Below are 18,736 nucleotides of genomic sequence, written 5' to 3'. Positions count from 1 at the left end.
ATAATTAGTTAGATTGCACACAGGTGGACAATATTTAAGTGTCACATGATCTGTGACATGATCTCAGAATACATACACCTGTTCTGAAAGGCCCCAGAGTCTGCAACACCACCAAGCAAGCAGCACCATGAAGACCAAGGAGCTCTCCAAACAGGTCAGGGACAAAGTTGTGGAGAAGTACAGATCAGGGTTGGGTTATAAGAAAATACCAGAAACTTTGAACATCCCCCGGAGCACCATTAAATCCATTATTAAAAAATGGAAGAATATGGCACCACAACAAATATGCCAAGAGAGGGCCGCACACCAAAACTCACGGACCGGGCAAAGAGGGAATTAATCAGAGAGGCAACAAAGAGACCAAAGATAACCCTGAAGGAGCTGCAAAGCTCCACAGTGGAGATTGGAGTATCTGTCCATAGGACCACTTTAAGCCGTACACTCCAGAGCTGGGCTTTACGGAAGAGAAAAAAGCCATTGCTTAAAGAAAAAAATAAGCAAACACGTTTGGTGTTCGCCAAAAGGCATGTGGGAGACTCCCCAAACATATGGAAGAAGGTACTCTGGTCAGTTGAGACTAAAATGTAGCTTTTTGTCCATCAAGGAAAATGCTATGTCTGGCGCAATCCCAACACCTCTCATCACCCCGAGAATACCATCCCCACAATGAAGCATGGTGGTGGCAGCATCATGCTGCGGGGGTGTTTTTCATCGGCAGGGACAGGTTTGAGATTTGAGATTGGGACGGAGGTTCACCTTCCAGCAGGACAATGACCCTATGCATATTACTAAAGCAACACTCGAGTGGTTTAAGGGACACATTTAAATGTTTTGGAATGGCCTAGTCAAAGCCCAGACCTAAATCCAGTTGAGAATCTGTGGTATGACTTAAAGATTGCTGTACACCAGTGGAACCCATCCAACTTGAAGGAGCTGGAGCAGTTCTGCCTTGAATAATGGGCAAAAATCCCAGTGGCTAGATGTGCCAAGCTTATAGACACATACCCCAAGAGACCTGCAGCTGTAAAAGGTGGCTCTACAAAGTATTGACTTTGGAGTGGGTGAATAGTTATGCATGGTCAAGTTTTCAGTTTTTTTGTCTTATTTCTTGTTTGTTTCACAAAAAAAATAGTAGGCATGTTGTGTAAATCAAATGATACACCCCCCAAAAAGCTATTTTAATTCCAGGTTGTAAGGCAACAAAATAGGAAAAATGCTAAGGGGGGTGAATACTTTCACAAGCCACTGTAGCTGCTCCTATGCAGCATTCCACTTTAATATGGGTTACTACGTACTCACGACTATGAGTGATGTGTTTTCTTTATGGATCCTTCCCGACTACTCCTACAGGCCTGAGATAATATGCGATACTACTACATTATATTCTGGTAGGTTGTATCTGACAAAGTCCTAATGGCAACAAATCCTGGTTTACTTTTTGTGAAAACATTTTTTACAGTTTGTATTTTCTTTGAAAACACAGCAACAACCAATAAAACCCACTCCGAGCATGTGTTTTTCCTTTCATTTGTACCTTTTCATCTTTGCTAGTTTCTTTCAATCTTTCCCAAATACAAATTTCATAGACCACACATTTGAAAAAAGGATCAATCTGAACACTAAAAACATTTACATCTCATACTTAGGTTAAAAGGCTAAAAATGGAACGTACAACTCTATAACACACTCTTACAATGCAGAACTGTAAAATCCTACTCGGGTCCCTGTGTCGTGGTAGAGTTCTGGGTTCTGGTTGGCGAGATGGTGGGCTTGTGTTTCTTGAGGAGGGTTTTGATGCTGCTCTTGGTTGGCATGGCAACGCCATTGTATATGAGAAGGAAGCCAAAGAGCAGCAGGCCTCCCAGGATGATGGCTGCCATGTTGTTGACGAGGTGTTGGGTTGGGAACGCCAGCGGAGGCTCGTCTACGTAGATCTTTCCCGTATGGAAAGAGCGAGAAAGGAAGGAGAGAAATAGGTGAGGGCCGGAGGTTATCTGGCTTTTCCTCTTTTTTTATTCGTTACTGACTTCAGTGTAAAAGCTACAGGGTTCCTCACCTGTACCTCCTCCACCAGGTCACACAACACAACTCCAGGAATGACAGAGATACGGAAGTGGAAAAGCTCAGAGCCCTGTGGAAAATAATGGTGGTGGTTGTTAGGTTGGAGAAATATTATATTTTTAACATTGTCACAAATGAAACCCCAGATGGAAACTGCTATTTCATAGCACAATTCGCATGACTGAAATGACAGTATGTCTATGCAGACGTTTTCAGATTACACTCAACTGTTTTACAATTTATATTCAATTTATATGACAATTTATGTCATATAGTCAGGGAGACTGTAGATGATTTACATATAGGCTGATCTGCAGTCCTTCTGGGTTGTAGAGATTGTTCTTTAGACTGTCTTCAAGATATTGTCTCATCCTGTCCATGGTGGGGGTGGCATGGGTCCCTACCAACACAAAGGATGGGAAAAGACGGGTTAACAACAGAGAATGTGTGTTTCACTATAGTGCACTAGAGACCTGCCCATTAGGCAACATTTTGCAAGGGAAGTCATGATCACACCCTTTTCTGGTTGAAATCAGTTTTCTGGTTGAAAAGATGACAGAAAATATGTATTTTTCACATTTTAAAGTTGCAATCCTAAATGGTGAAACTGCCACGTCCGTTTGGGATATTACAAAAACACATATGTTTTCAAATTTTTAATTGGTAGTTTTTACCCCTTTTTCGCCCCAATTTAGTGAAATCCAATTGGTAGATACAGTCTTGACACCCTGCCCGCTTAACCCGTAGGCCAGCCGCATCAATGCGTCGGAGGAAACACCTTACAACTGGCAACCGTGTCAGCGGGATCAAACTCGGATCTGTAGTGACGCCTCTAGCACTGCGACGCAGTGCCTTAGACTGCTGCCCCACTCGAGAGGCCCCAACAACAAAATACGTTACTGCAAACAACAAACACTGTTTTTTTCCCGACTCGGACATCATTTGGGGGACCGAGTGGCACAGCATTCTAAGGCACTGCATCGCAGTGCTAGAGGCGTTACTACAGAGCCCGGTTCGCTCCCGGGCTGTATCACAACCCGGCCATAATCGGGAGTCCCATAGGGCGGAGCACAATTGTCATCCGGGTTAGGGAAGGGTTTGGTCGGGGTAGGCCATCATAACTGACTTGACAAGTTAAATAAAGGTTAAATAAAAATTGAACACGCGATAGAACAGCAGAATGTGTACTGCAAATTATATATTTTTTTACTCAACGCACCTCGCCTCCATTTCAGCTACAAAACAAAAACAAAGGTACTGGGGTGGACAGTGGTGCTGTTCCCCCTAAAGTTGATTCCATCTTTAAAAACATCTTTATATTGCAAAACCTTCTGGGATGAGACTGACCTGTGACCTTCCAGCTGGTCCGGTTGTTGACCTCTGTGACAGTAACAAAGTAAGGAGAGCAGAGCGGGTGGTCAGCGTGGTTGGTTCTCCTCAGGAACAGGGTGATGTTGAAGTCAGTCACAGGAAACGTTAGCCTCAGCACCTACAGTACAACACAGAGGACATGGGAAATACTAAAATACTTTTTAACCAATATACGATTTTTATATGATTTCATTCATGTTCGCAGCCGACAAGATTGAATTATGCAGAATGCACAGTTACATTAAGACAATACTTTAATATATTCCACTAAGTGGTACTAAATATGAGTGTATAGCATATTCAATATTGTTTTGTGTTATAAATGTTACAATATTTAATGTATAGTACCAGTCAGAAGTTTGGACACACCTACTCATTCAAGGGTTATTCTTGATTTATCTATTTTCTACATTGTAGAATAATAGTGAAGACATCAAAATGATGAAATAACACATATGGAATTTGCTTATTGAAGCTGTTCTTGCCATAATATGGACTTGGTCTTTTACCAAATAGGGCTATCTTCTCTATACCACCCCTACCTTGTCACAACACAACTGATTGGCTCAACACATTAAATATAGAAATTCCACAAATGAACTTTTAACAAGGCACACCTGTTTATTGAAATGCATTCCAGGTGACTACCTCAGGAAGCTGGTTGAGAGAATGCCAAGAGTGTGCAAAGCTGTCATCAAGGCAAAGGGTGGCTACTTTGAAGAATATAAAATATTTTTTTGATTTGGTTACTACATGATTATTTCATAGTTTTGATGTCTTCACTACTATTCTACAAAGTAAAAAAATAACAGGTCCAAACTTTTGACTGGTACTTTATATGTAATTGTTTTGTTTTCGGAAGACATTGATGATTGATCACACTGATGCAGATGTGTACCCTCTGTCTGCAGTCAGAGTTGATGGCTAGAGGAGAGACTTTCAGTATGTCTGTGCAGCCACATTCCTCTGCGGACCTTTTCCCTGCACACTGCTTGTACCGACCAGAGTTCTGGAGGAAGGCACACAATTTGTCACCCACAGACACTATGTATCACAGCTTACACCCAATGCGAAACACAACACAGAAGCACACATAGACACTTGGTTAAGTTACACTGCACAACAATACAAGACTTGTTCAGCTTGGAGAGTAGTGCTGACGTGCGTGAACCTTGTGACCTGTGCTCACCTTGGAGATGGGGTAGTGCTCTCTGGGGCGGGGATGACTTGGGTCAGCGTTATAGATGTTGTCTGAGGTCGGGATTAAAACACCTAGTTGGGAGGGAGGCCGGTAGTTCACCTGAAGCACACACACACACACGCATCTCATTATCTGCACACAGGTCAACTAATAAAACATTGATCGCATGCCTGTAACCCAGTGTGTCTCTATCTCTCACAGGCAGGTTGAAGAGCCTCTTGTTGTCCATGTGATCCTCTGGATCCGCGTGGATCCATTCGTGATCACTGATTGGCTGTTGGGAGACATAGACGATTTGGAGTCCCTCGGGGCAGGAGTTCTGTAGCGTGAAGGTGAAGGAGGAGGACCTACACAACAGAGAGGCTTCTGGGATGTATACCGTCACTGTGGTGGTTGCCTAGGGGCAGAGGGAAAGATATCACAACACAATACAATGGAGGAACAGACTTCAGACAACTGCATTCAGCAGGGTTGGGGTTCTTTCAATTAAAAAAATGGAATTGGAATTTCAGGTAAATTCCAGAATTGAGTGAATTGAAATGGAATTGACCTATACCCTGATATACTGTATGCAACTACAAAATGTTTTTTATGTTATTATTAGTCTATATAGGCAAACGCGAGGATGATATGAGGGTGATTTGGAGTATTGGGGGTATACCTTCTTGCAGAGGTGACTGAAGGCGGTGAGGGTGAGCATGTGGTTGTTGGTGTCGTCCCAGGAGTGTCTGGCGGTGACTCGGATGGCCAGAGGGTTGGTCAGAACCACACGCATGAACTTCTTATGGTACACCATAGACAAAGCTGCACACACACAGGTTTTGTTAGAACGAGAGCATTAAAGCTGGACTCCTTAAGTGGTGAAACTGTTTGGTATATTACAACAAAGAGGTTACTGCAAAAACCAGACATCATTGAACACGCGTGACAGAACAGCAGAATAATTCAACACAAAATGACCACACTGAAGGAGGCCTTGTTTCCCCTAACGCGGATCTCAATCTTAAACTATAGACTACCCTTTCAAAAGAATGTAGACAGTGATACACAGTGAATAGGAATTGGTGTTAGGTTCTAATTCTCAGACTGAAAACCCGGAAACTATGAAAGCTTAAACCAAGTGTATTCTTCCCCGGAGGAATCAATACAGCTGCATTAGACAAAGACATTGTTCACACAAGCACTGATATCTAACCATTTCTCCTAGGCTGAGTCTCCTCCTACACATCTGAACAAACATGGCATCTTTACTGCTAGGCAGGAAACTAAGTAATACGGCCATAAACTTTTCTTTCTGCCTTAATGTGACCTGACCTCGACCCCCTTCATCACTAATCCATGTCTCTCTCTCCCCTTATCAACACCTGCCACATGTGATCGCTTTCTCTGCACTCAGCACATTCCAGGCTTAATTGCTGTAGTGGAAATGTCCTGTATTTACCAAATCATGAGAGCAAACCACCACACAAGTCAGAGTTATCATAAAGTCCATCTTTAATTATATGAGCTCCGTCACAGCCCTGTGACTCTCAGATCAATTCAGTGTCTATAAATTAATTCTCTGAGAGTCCTTACAAAACAGTTCTTAGTATAATTTATAGCCAAGACACACCCATCTCAACTCACATGACGAATAACAGATCTTAGGAACATTACAAAGGAAGACTTTACTTGAGAGAGGAGTATCCCATAGCCAGACAGCATTAGCTATAAATTATCGTTCAGTTTGCTCTCCTAAAACGAGGTTCTACTTCTCGTTCTTGGTACAACATAGTACCAAGACATTAGGATATATATCAATTGTCATTTTAGACACTCCCATTCTGGACAAGCTCACGGAGACACAGTGACTGGCACACAGACATTGTGGAGCCAAGAGATAATTGGTTCCCCCTCAATCGATCCATTCACATGGTTTAAAAGATATGTTTACATATGAAGACAAGCTTGACCTCTCCCCTCTCTGCGGCCCAAGGTACTGAACCCTGACAGAGAACAGATAACTGCAACCGGCCAACAGTATTATCCAAAAATAGACATTCTAATGACATATCTCACATAAGCATGCAATAAAATAAATAAAACATATTATTTATAAATGTTACCTAAATTATTCTGATTCCGCCACGACATTGCACACACTATATACCTTCCTCCCACAGATAACCATTTACTTCTGGTGTAGACCCTCTAAACCTAAGCACTCAATATTTCAATAGGATACCTGATAATTAACCCTATCCCAAGTTTAGGAGTTAGTACCCAGAATCCATCATTGGTAAGAACCCAGACACCACACACCTCAACCCCCCACACCACCACTACTCACAGTAGTCGGACATGAAGGCCTTGAAGGTGAAGTTGAGCTTTTCTCTGACGTTGATCCTCATCAGAGCGTTATTCCTCACACCGTTCAATGACTGCAGGGCGTGACGACATGGCCCCTCCTTCATCCCCCAGCTCCCCCGGCCTAGATGGATAAACGGATGGATCTATTTCACACATTTAAAACACATACAGGGTTGGTTTCCCAAATCTAGATTAAGTCTCGTCTTGGATTAAGAATGACTTTCAATGAAGAATCTCTTATCAAGCATACTTTTTAGTCCAGGACCAGGCTTAATCTGTATACAGGAAACGAGCCCATAGACTTACCTCAGGCGAATACTACAACAATACACATTCAAAATCATTGAGGATGTAATAACACACAATAAACACAGTAACCTGCAGAGTGGAAGAGCAGCCACTCTCCTGACCGGTGGCTGGTCAGGGGGAGCACTAGGGCTGGCATGGTGGGCTTGGCTAGGGCACTGCCGCTGGGCAGCAGCCCTGTGATGAGGTAACTGCTGAAGCCTGGTGCTACCACAGCCTTCCCCACGTGGGACATATTAAACCCCTGGGACGGATCTGGACAAGACAGGACAGGACAGCTCAGAGTTCACCACAGGAGAAACAGCAGCAGGGTTGACTAAAGCAGTGTTTACCACAGAAGAATGATAGTGTTATCATCTAATAAATCAAATCAAATCAAATGTTATTGGTCACATACACATGGTTAGCAGATCTTAATGCGAGTGTAGCAAAATGCTTGTGGTTCTAGTTCCGACCGTGCAGTAATATCTAACAAGTAATCTATCAATTCACCAACAACTACCTAATACACACAAATCTAAAGGGGTGAATGAGAATATGTACATGTAAGTATATGGATGAGCGATGGCCGAGCAGCATAGGCAAGGTGCAATAGATGGTATAAAATACAGTATATACATGTGATATGAGTAATGTAAGATATGTAAACATTATTAAAGTGGCATTATTTAAAGTAGTATTGTATAAAGTGACTAGTGATCCATTTATTAAAGTGGCCAGTGATTGGGTCTCAATGTAGGCAGCAGCCTCTCTGATTTAGTGATGGCTGTTTAGCAGTCTGATGGCCTTGAGATAGAAGCTGTTTTTCAGTCTCTCAGTCCCAGCTTTGACGCACCTGTACTGACCTCGCCTTCTGGGTGGTAGCGGTGTGAACAGGCAGTGGCTCGGGTGGATGATGTCCTTCATGATCTTTTTGGCCTTCCTGTGACATTGGGTGCTGTAGGTGTCATGGAGGGCAGGTAGTTTGCCCCCGGTGATACGTTGTGCAGACCGCACCACCAGGCTGTGATACAGCCCGACAGGATGCTCTCGATTGTGCATCTGTAAAAGTTTGTCAGGGTTTTGGGTGAAAAGCCAAATTTCTTCAGCCTCATGCGGTTGACGAGGCACTGTTGCTCCTTCTTCACCACACTGTCTGTGTGGGTGGACTATTTCAGCTTGTCTGTGATGTGTACGCCGAGGTACTTAAAACTTTCCACCTTCTCCACTGCTATCCCGTCAATATGGATAGGGGGTGCTCCCTCTGCTGTTTCCTGAAGTCCATGATCATCTCCTTTGTTTTGTTGACGTTGAGTGAGAGGTTGTTTTCCTGACACCACACTCCGATTGCCCTTACCGCTGAGCACGCACCCTTGTAGGGCCCCAGTGTTGCGGGTCAGAGAAGTGGAGATGTTGTTTCCTACCTTCACCACCTGGGGGCGGCCCGTAAGAAAGTCCAGGACCCAATTGCACAGGGCAGGGTTGAGGCCCAGGGCTTCCAGCTTGATGATGAGCTTGGAGGGTACTATGCTGTTGAATGCTGACCTGTAGTCAATGAACAGCATTCTTACATAGGTATTCCTTTTGTCCAGATGGGATAGGGCAGTGTGCAATGCGATGGCGATTGCGTCGTCTGTGGACCCGTTGCGGCGGTATGCAAACTGAAATGGGTCTAGGGTGGCCTGTAAGGTAGTCTCTCAAAGCACGTCATACTGACAGAAGTGAGTGCTCCGGGGCGGTAGTCATTTAGTTCAGTTATCTTTGCTTTCTTGGGTACAGGAAAAATGGTGGCCATCTTGAAGCATGTGGGGACAACAGACTGGGATAAGGAGAGATTGAATATGTCCGTAAACACACCAGCCAGCTGGTCTGCGCATCCTCTGAGGACAAGGCTAGGGATGCCGTCTGGGCCAGCAGCCCTGCGAGGGTTAACACGTTTAAATGTTTTACTTACGTCAGCCACGGCGCAGTCCTTGTTAGTGGGGCTGCGACGGTGGTACTGTATTATCTTCAAGAGGGCAAAGAAGGTGTTTAGTTTGTCTGGAAGCGTGACGTCGGTGTCCGTGACGTGGCTGGTTTTCTTTTTGTAGTCCGTGATTTCCTGTAGACCCTGCCACATACGTCTCGTGTCTGAGCCGTTGAATTGCGACTCCACCTTGTCCCTGTACTGGCATTTCGCTTGTTTGATTGCCTTGCAGAGGGAATAACTACACTGTTTATCTTAACTTCAAGTGTGCACACTTAAATTTAATCTTCCTTCAAATAGATCTGGCAAGTTAGACAGCTCATAGTTTACCCCAGGAGAAACCGAAGCAGGCTGGGTTAAATAAAGCTATGAGTTGTGAGTAGTGGTTGATTTATTTTGGATCGTGTCTTAAGACTCATGACGAGAGATTGAGATCGTAGCTAGAAATATCACATTCATTTACTTGGAAGGATAGGAAAATATCTGAAACGTAGCATGATTCAGTTAGAATTTCAGGACTAGTAAGCAGCACAAAATAAGTTTGGGAATCACTACATGTAAATGAACAAACAAGTCAGTTGATGCTATCTTTCTTTCCAGTTACCTAGGTCTTTGAGCTGCAGTGTAACGATGAGCCCCTCGGGCTCCCCCTTCTTCACCAACAGGTCATATAACTGCACAGGCTCCGCATTCAAGCTGGCTCCTTTGATTGGCTCCAGGATCTCCCCGACGACAACCCCGGAGAATCCCTTCAGATAGTGAGTCCGGAACACCTCTGTGATCACCACCATGCCACCGTCACTGGGGGAGAACACAGACACAGACATGTATGGACATGCACACACACACACACATCTGGAGGACACTGATGGCATTTACTAAGACACATAAGACAATACGGGGCGGCAGGGTAGCCTAGTGGTTAGAGCGTTGGACTAGTAACCGGAAGGTTGCAAGTTCAAACCCCCGAGCTGACAAGGTACAAATCGGTAGTTCTGCCCCTGAACAGGCAGTTAACCCACTGTTCCTAGGCCGTCATTGAAAATAAGAATGTGTTCTTAACTGACTTGCCTAGTTAAATAAAGGTTAAAAAAATGTTTTGTTTAAAAATACAAAGATATAAAGACACTCAATAGTAGATAGGAAAGTCAATATGAGATAAGAAAATCAATACTAGATCAGGAAGTCAATATTAGATAAGAAAGTCAATAATAGATAAGGAAGTCAATATTAGATAAGGAGGTCAATATTACGTGTAGACAAGGAACAAGCGTCTAAAATAGTTCAAAAGAACCACAAGATGACAGGTTAAAGAGATTTGGAACATGTGAGAGGTAAATGTATGGTTGAGGATAGTATTGAACAGGTGAAAAGGAAATGGGGAGTAGGGAGAGACTAGGGCTAGTGTCCCCCCTACCTGAAGTAGATGACCTTGCCCACGTGGTCAGGTGAGAAGTGGCTGGCAGGTGCCACAGTGAGAGGGTTGTTCCCGTTCGCATGGTCATTGATGACAGCGTTCTCGTGGAGCAGGACTGTGTGGTCTGTGGTGTACTGGAGGGCCAGGGCTTTGTCAAAACTCATTTCATGTTTCTATTGGGACACAAACACACAGGTTAACACATAGGTTAAAAATCAAGATATCAGTGTATGTCTGCAACAGGCCTGACAGACAGGAGAATATCGTTTTGGCCAGTATAAACAACAGATGATGTGCTATAAAGCCATTTCTACAACAACAGTTGTCAAAAACTGCAGTAACCCGATTCTTATTGCGTGTAGACCGAAGAATCTGCCGGGACTGAATGGGATACATGAGATAACGTGCTGCAGTAGTTCTGGTCTTTGGGTTTTGGCACTGGTTATATGGACGTATCAGAATTGTGCGAAGGCAGTGCTTAAACTGCTTCACTTCAAATGCTTTGCGCGTGTGCCCATGTGGATCGAAAGGGGCGGGGGGCTTTGGCTGAGAGTTTCTTTTTACAAGGGTGGAGACTTTGCAAACCACCGGAACTCTCAATTTCAAACACATTTTGATGCAGAAGTTAATCACGCAGTTGACCAAATTATGCAAGATTTTACTTCTGGGTTAACTAACATTAGTCTGAGGACAGTGTCTACCCTAACTGGGTCCTGTTCAATTGGGAATAGTGCCTCTGTGTTTCAAAAACAAAATCTCCCGACTGAACAGGCCGTTGGTCTGTACCGTTATGAGGTAGTCAATCTCGATGGTCCTGTAGCTAAAGGGCAATTCCACAGTGACAGAATGATGCTGAGACAAACTTTTCACCTTAAAATGCATGTTAAGTTAAACAAACCATACAACTCTATGCACAAGGACCACTTTTAACCAAATCACTTTTTTTGTGCCATCATTCTGTTACCAAACTGTGCATCTGCACTGTTCTTCAAGTAAATGTGTTTTTGTAAAAATGTCTGTGGAAATTCTTAAAAGGTGTCTTTGTGCATTGAGATGCATGGTCTGTTTAACGTTGCAATCCTTGGATTTTGTTTGGCATACATTTTAAAGTGAAACATCTGAGTTTCAGCATCATTATGTTACCGTGAAATTGACCTAAAGCAACTGGGGTTGTGTTGAGTAGGGCATACCGTAGCAAAAATGTTTGCAACACTGACCTCTATGAGGTGGTCTATCTCGATGTTCCTGTAGCTAAAGCCACTGGGTTTGTCTTTGTCCAGCTGAACAGCAGTTAGGATGCCCATGTGACCACACAGTAGAGTACTGGCTACATCCAGGGTCTCGTTCAACCACGCATACCTGGCAAGACCTTCAGGAGGACAAAAATGGGTGGGGATGGGGGAGATGGGATGTGATGGGAATTCTGTCAGGTTCAAGTAGGGCTGTGGCGGTCATGACATTTTGTCAGCTGGTTATTGTCATGCAAAAGACTGCCGGTCTCATAATTAACATCTCCAGGCTTCCATGCATATAAGCCGCTGATGGGACATCTGCATTTAAAATAGCTGAATAAATCAATTTAATATACACCATCACAATAAATCCATTATTTATTTTAGTCAGGTCTAAAGAAAGATTATATGAAGAATATGTATTTTTAGAAGAACAGAATATGAGTTGGCCTACTGTATGTTATCTGGCTATGCTCCATGCCTTAGGCTGGACGCTTGTTCATTTAGCAGACTAGATATGCTAATAAGTGCCGTGGCATTATTTTATATTATATGATTTTATAGTAACTAGAATATAATTTAACTTAGCTGAATAAAACGGAACGGATATTTTTCCCATTCCGGAGCGAGTGCACATGGCTATGTTGAGCGTAAAAGTGATCATTTGGAACAGGTCCTATACAATAGATTTAGAGTTATTTGGCAAAGCTTGCAGTCTGTTCCATGCCTCAGTCTGCACACTTTGTTCTCTCATCAAGTGATCATATTTTCCCTATTCTAAATGTAATCTTGTCTTTACTATCATGTAAAAGTAGTTTTAATTTAGAATGGGCCATTATCAAATGGGCAGAAACAGGGGCATGGGAAAAAAGACATGTCATCCACTTGCACTCGAATAGTGAATGGAGGCAACTTTTTAGCTGGTTTGGTTATTTGGAGAAAGGAATGAAGGAGAGAGGAAAATATGGAAACGTATAGTGGTGAGATATTCTGTAGCTAAAGGTAATGCCCTATATTACTAGGCATTTCAAAATCAAATACAAATTCATATACAGTGCATTCAAAAAGTTTTCAGACCCCTTGATTTAGAATTCAAGGCACACTTAACCAGCCCGGCTACCACAGCATTATGCAGCAATACGCCATCCCATCTGGTTTGCACTTAGTGGGACTATCATTTGTTTTTCACCAGGACAATGACCCAACACACCTCCAGGATCTGTAAGGGCTCTTTGGCCAAGGAGTGATAGAGTACTGCATCAGATGACCTGGTCTCCAAAATCACTTAACCTCAACACAATTGAGATGGTTTGGGATGAGTTCGAGGAGTGAAGGAAAAGCAGCCAACAAGTGCTCAGCATATGTGGGAACTCTTTCAATACTGTTGGAAAAGCATTCCAGGTGAAGCTGGTTGAAAGAATGCCAAGAGTGTGCAAAGCTGTCATCAAGGCAAAGTATGGCCACTTTGAAGAACCCAAATATATTTCGATTTGTTTCACACTTACAGTGCCTTGCGAAAGTATTCGGCCCCCTTGAACTTTGCGACCGTTTGCCACATTTCAGGCTTCAAACAAAGATATAAAACTGTATTTTTTTGTGAAATTTTTTTTTTTGTGTATTTTTTCATTCAGAGATCCTCACTGAACTTCTGGAGAGAGTTTGCTGCACTGAAAGTAAAGGGGCTGAATAATTTTGCACGCCCTATTTTTCAGTTTTTGATTTGTTAAAAATGTTTGAAATATCCAATAAATGTCGTTCCACTTCATGATTGTGTCTCACTTGTTGTTGATTCTTCACAAAAAAATACAGTTTTATATCTTTATGTTTGAAGCCTGAAATGTGGCAAAAGGTCGCAAAGTTCAAGGGGGCCGAATACTTTTGCAAGGCACTGTATTTGGTTACTACATGATTCTATATGTGTCATTTCATAGTTTTGATGTCTTCACTACTTTGTACAATGTAGAAAATAGTAAAAATAAAGAAAAACCCTTGAATGAGGGTGAGAGGTGAAAGGTGAGTCCAAACTTTTGACTGGTACTGTACATAAGTATTCAGACCCGTTGCTATGAGACTCGAAATTTAGCTCAGGTGCATCCTGTTTCCATTGATTATTATTGAGACATTTCTACAACTTGATTGGAGTCCACCTGTGGTAAATTAATTTGATTGGATATGATTTGGAAAGTCACACACCTGTCTATATAATGTCCCACAGTTGACAGTGCATGTCAGAGCAAAAACCAAAAACCGACGACCCTAAACAAACAGCCAAGACAACGCAGAAGTGGCTTTGGGAAAAGTCTCTGAATGTCCTTGAGTGGCCCAGCCAGAGCCAAGATTCTTGAACCCGATCGAACATCTCTGGAGAGACCTGAAAATAGCTGTGCAGCGACACTCGCCATCCAATCTGACAGAGCTTGAGAGGATCTGGAGAGAAGAATGGGAGAAACTCCCCAAATATAGGTGTGCCAAGCTTGTAGCGTCATACCCAAGAAGACTCAAGGCTGTAATCGCTGTCAAAGGTGCTTCAACAAAGTACTGAGTAAAGGGTCTGAATACAAATGTAAATGTGATATCATAAAAAAAAAATGTTTTATACATTTGCTAACATTTCTAAAAAACTGCTTTTGCTTTGTAAATATGGGGTATTGTGTGTAGATTGGTGAGGGAAAAAAACAATTTAAATACATTTTAGAATACGGCTGTAACGTAACAAAATGTGGAAAAGGTCAAGGGGTCTGAATACTTTCCGAATGCACTTTATACTGAACAGAAATTAAACGCAACATGTAAAGTGTTGGTCCCATGTTTCATGAGCTGAAATAAAAGATCCCAGAAATGTTCCATATGTACAAAAAGCTCATTTCTTTACATCCCTGTTAGTGAGCATTTCTCCTTTGCCAAGATAATCCATCCACTTGACAGGTATGGCATATCAAAAAGCTTATTAAACAGCATGATCATTACACAGGTGCACCTTGTGCTGGGGACAATAAAAGGCCACTCTAAAATGTGCAGTTTTGTCACACAACACAATGCCACAGATGTCTCAAGTTTTGAGGGAGCGTGCAATTGGCTTGCTGACTGCAGGAATGTCCACCAGAATTTAATGTTCATTTCTCTACCACAATACGCCTCCAACGTCATTTTAGAGTATTTGGCAGTACGTCCAACCAGCCTCACAACCGCAGACCACATGTAACCACGCCAGCCCAGGACTTCCAAATTCCCCCCAGGCCCAACCATGTCTGCGCCCCTGCCCAGCCATGTGAAATCTATCAATAAAGGCCTAATGAATTTATTTCAAATGACTGATTTCCTTAAATGAACTGTAACTCAGTAAAATCATTGAAATTGTTGCACGCGGTGTTTATACTTTTGTTCAGTATATAACTGTAGGTTAGCCGCCCTGTACAATCAATGAACCAACAGCATCGCCTAGGCCTATATGTTCTCTCCCAGACTCATGAATAGAACGTTTGCAGCGTAGCATAAGGGAACCAGTTCATCCAGTATGGATAACAAGTCCATACTCAAAGGCGATTACTACAATTTTGGAGTATAGGCAAGACCAATTATGTACCAAAGACATCTTAAATCAGTTTTTAAAAACAAAATATTTTTCTGCCATTCGTAATATGCGGTAGGCTCTCTATTGTATAACGTCACAATCATTATTTTAAATGAGTTTTTGTTTTCCGGGATCGGGCTCATAGGCCTATCTATATTTATAAACTCTATGCGTATGGGTGTTTTGAATTAATCATCACCTTAGAAAGCTCTGTCCATTTAGTTGTGTTTGGCTTTGAAACAACATCCACAACGACCACGTTTTCCCCTCAGTTTCAACCTGTTGTTGAACTTCTTTCTTCAAAGTGATCAATCACAGTGAGGTGAGTTTTAAAAGCATGACACTGTTTTCATGATAAGTGTTTGCCGTGATTTTCAATTGTATTTGCATTGATGTCAGAGTGGTTAGAGGGACAATAGAGCCCTGAGTACCAGACCATTAGTGACCTGATGATCGTTAGCGAGTTGGGTACTACCATGTCCTGAGTGCATAAGAGATTACCGTGACTCAGCGGTCACGTGGAATTTAACTGCGGGCATGACTCATGATTGCCGATGTGGCGGTAATAGGGTCTCCACAACAGCCCTGGGCTCAAGCCTACATCCTGCAGCATATTCTTTAGGATTTGGTGGTGGTGTTCCAGGTTGTCTGTTTTGCAGTCACCCTGTTCTCAGAAGGATTCCCAAACAAACATGGTTCCTTCCTGAGTAGTTACAAACTTCTCCAGGAGATTGGATCATTTGGGAAGCACGACTGCAAGAAAAGATAACCTGGAACGTCACTGTTGTTGTTGTCCCACCTGACTTCATGATGTAGAGGTTGCCATGGTCAGTGAAGAACACTACCACGCCAATGACAGTACAGCTCAGCGCGTCTATGACGATCTGATTGTCTAGAGAGAACACCCACGTGAAGGTAGAGCCTCTATCTGACGATGTCCACACCTAACAACACAATACACAGACAGAGGTTGGGTAAGGGAAATACATTATGGTATCAAATTCATCATACTTAGACAGGACCCTGAGTTTTCCTACCTCCGGTATTTTTTATTTTGTTAACTTATTTGAACTCTGTGTGCGTGAGTATGCATGTGTGCGATGTATGTGTGTGTGCTGTCACCTCTGAGCCGTACAGGATAACATGGTTGTCCAACAGGAAGATCCCTCTGGGCTGGAAGTCTAGAATCACCGGGGGGAACTTGGTGTGACGCTGAAAGAGTTCCTCTGCCTTTACACCAAACACTGACACCATCGCACCCTGCTGCTGGAAGAGAGAGACACACAATATAATTTCATGATCATACTATTTGGGGATAGTGGATTTTTACTTGACTCAAATTGAATCAATCTCAAACAAAGCAAATGGAATCCACACTTAATGGATTGCACTCACTTTGTATGAATTGTACTATACACTGAGTGTATAAAACATGAAAAACACCTTTCCATGACATAGACTGACCAGGTGAATCCAGGTAAGAGCTATGATCCCTTATTTATGTCAATTGTTAAATCAACTTCAATCAGTGTAGATAAAGAGGAGACAGGATAAAGAAGGATTTTTATGCCTTGAGACAATTGAAACATTGTGTCACACCCTGATCGGTTTCACCTGTCTTTGTGCTTGTCTCCACCCCTCTCTAGAGTTCGCCCATCTTCCCCACTGTCTTGTCTGGTCTTACCAGCGTGTTTTCCTGTTTCTCAAGTGTTTGTTTCCTAGTCTTCCCGGTTCTGACCATTCTGCCTGCCCTGACCTGAGCCTGCCTGCCGTCCTGTACCTGCCTGACTCTGACCTTATTACGAACCTCTGCCTGCCCTGACCCCGAGCCTGCCTGCCGTCCTGTACCTGCCTGACTCTGACCTGTTTACGAACCTCTGCCTGTTCTCGACCTGCCCTTTGTTATGAAATGATTGAGAACTGTACTATCCGCATCCTGTGTTTGCATCTGGGTCATATCCTGAGTCGTGATACATGGATTGTGTACGTGTGCCATTCAGAGGGTGAATGGGCAAGACAAAATATTTACAATGCCTTTGAACGGGGTACAGTAGTATGTGCCAGGTGCACAGGTTTGTGTCAAGTTTCCCGTGTGTTCACCTAAAGGACATCCAGCCATCTTGGCACAACTGTGGGAAGCATTTGAGTCAACATTGGCCAGCTTCCCTGTGGAATGATTTTGACACTTTGTGGAGTCCATGCCCTGACGAATTGAGGCTGTTCTGAGGGCGAAAGGTGGGGGTGAAACTCAATATTAGGAAAGGTGTTCTTAATGTTTTGTACACTCACTCAATGTATATAAAAATATACACAGTTGCAGTCAAAACCTTTGGACACTCCTTCCAGGGTTTTTCTTTATTTTTTACTATTTTCTACATTGTAGAATAATAGTGAAGACATCAAAACTATGAAATAACACATGGAATCATTTAGTAACCAAAAAAGTGTTAAACAAATTAAAATATATTTTAGATTCTTCAAAGTAGCTACCCTATGCCTTGATGACAGCTTGCATTCTCGGCATTCTGTCACTACAATGTAGAAAATAGTAAAAATAAAGAAAAACCCTTGAATGAGTAGGTGTGTCCAAACTTTTGACTGGTACTGTACATGAATCTATTTTACCATTTAGAAATGAAAGCATTTCCTGTATCTAGTCCCTCCATTTGAAGAGGTCATATGTATTTTGACAAAGTCACTTATAGTGTATTAAAGGAGTCAAAAGTTTAGTATTTGGTCCCATATTCCTAGCACAGTATGACCACATCAAGATTGTGACTCTACAAACTTGTTGGATGCATTTGCAGTTTGTTTTCATTTTGTTTTGGATTATGTTGTACCCAATAGAAATGAATGATAAATAATGTTTGTGTCATTTTACTCTCTCCTACCTAATGCTGCGTTCGTAACGAAGTGGGAAGTGGGAATTTACCACATGCAACTGGGAGAAATCCACTTGAACGGCCCTCTAACTGGTAATTACTAGTGGGAAACGTGTCTATCATCCCTCAGCTCTGACCTCTCCCTCATGCTGGCCTCTGACGTCACCTACTAAGGAAATTACCTTGGCAGTTAAATGTAACAACAAAACATTAGAAAAAGCAATCTATTAATATGGTTTTTGAACTCTATAATTTGTTTACCAGCATGATAGCTATTTGTGGTTGATGTTGCTTGTTGGCCATTAGCCAATTGGCATTTCCCAACCATTTCATAGCGCGTGAATGCATTCAACTGGTATTTACGACTTCACAACTTGTAAATTCCCACCTTCCAAATGGTT

The 18,736-nt window shown here is 42.6% G+C and overlaps 1 protein-coding gene across 1 annotated transcript in view; it reads right to left on the bottom strand.

Annotated features, from left to right (window-relative positions):
- Nucleotides 1-1,511: 1,511 nt before the first annotated feature.
- LOC121847724 (cation channel sperm-associated protein subunit beta-like) overlaps nucleotides 1,512-18,736 on the bottom strand; it is a 40,176-nt gene continuing 22,951 nt past the window's right edge. Inside the window, exons 14-28 of the mRNA XM_042329898.1 lie at nucleotides 16,576-16,719; nucleotides 16,253-16,397; nucleotides 11,868-12,019; nucleotides 10,651-10,823; nucleotides 9,838-10,034; nucleotides 7,361-7,543; nucleotides 6,963-7,103; nucleotides 5,295-5,437; nucleotides 4,833-5,030; nucleotides 4,622-4,732; nucleotides 4,331-4,441; nucleotides 3,409-3,550; nucleotides 2,361-2,461; nucleotides 2,057-2,131; nucleotides 1,512-1,934 (exon numbers count right to left, since the gene is read on the bottom strand). Of these exons, the coding sequence (XP_042185832.1) occupies nucleotides 1,713-1,934; nucleotides 2,057-2,131; nucleotides 2,361-2,461; nucleotides 3,409-3,550; nucleotides 4,331-4,441; nucleotides 4,622-4,732; nucleotides 4,833-5,030; nucleotides 5,295-5,437; nucleotides 6,963-7,103; nucleotides 7,361-7,543; nucleotides 9,838-10,034; nucleotides 10,651-10,823; nucleotides 11,868-12,019; nucleotides 16,253-16,397; nucleotides 16,576-16,719 (2,238 nt within the window). The 3' untranslated portion in view covers nucleotides 1,512-1,712. The remainder of the gene's footprint in view (nucleotides 1,935-2,056; nucleotides 2,132-2,360; nucleotides 2,462-3,408; nucleotides 3,551-4,330; nucleotides 4,442-4,621; nucleotides 4,733-4,832; nucleotides 5,031-5,294; nucleotides 5,438-6,962; nucleotides 7,104-7,360; nucleotides 7,544-9,837; nucleotides 10,035-10,650; nucleotides 10,824-11,867; nucleotides 12,020-16,252; nucleotides 16,398-16,575; nucleotides 16,720-18,736) is intronic.

Source organism: Oncorhynchus tshawytscha, linkage group LG11, assembly GCF_018296145.1.
Source record: "Oncorhynchus tshawytscha isolate Ot180627B linkage group LG11, Otsh_v2.0, whole genome shotgun sequence".
Taxonomy (NCBI): Eukaryota; Metazoa; Chordata; class Actinopteri; order Salmoniformes; family Salmonidae; genus Oncorhynchus; species Oncorhynchus tshawytscha.
Note: the sequence above shows the minus strand (reverse complement) of the source record. Positions and strands in the feature narration are given on the sequence as shown.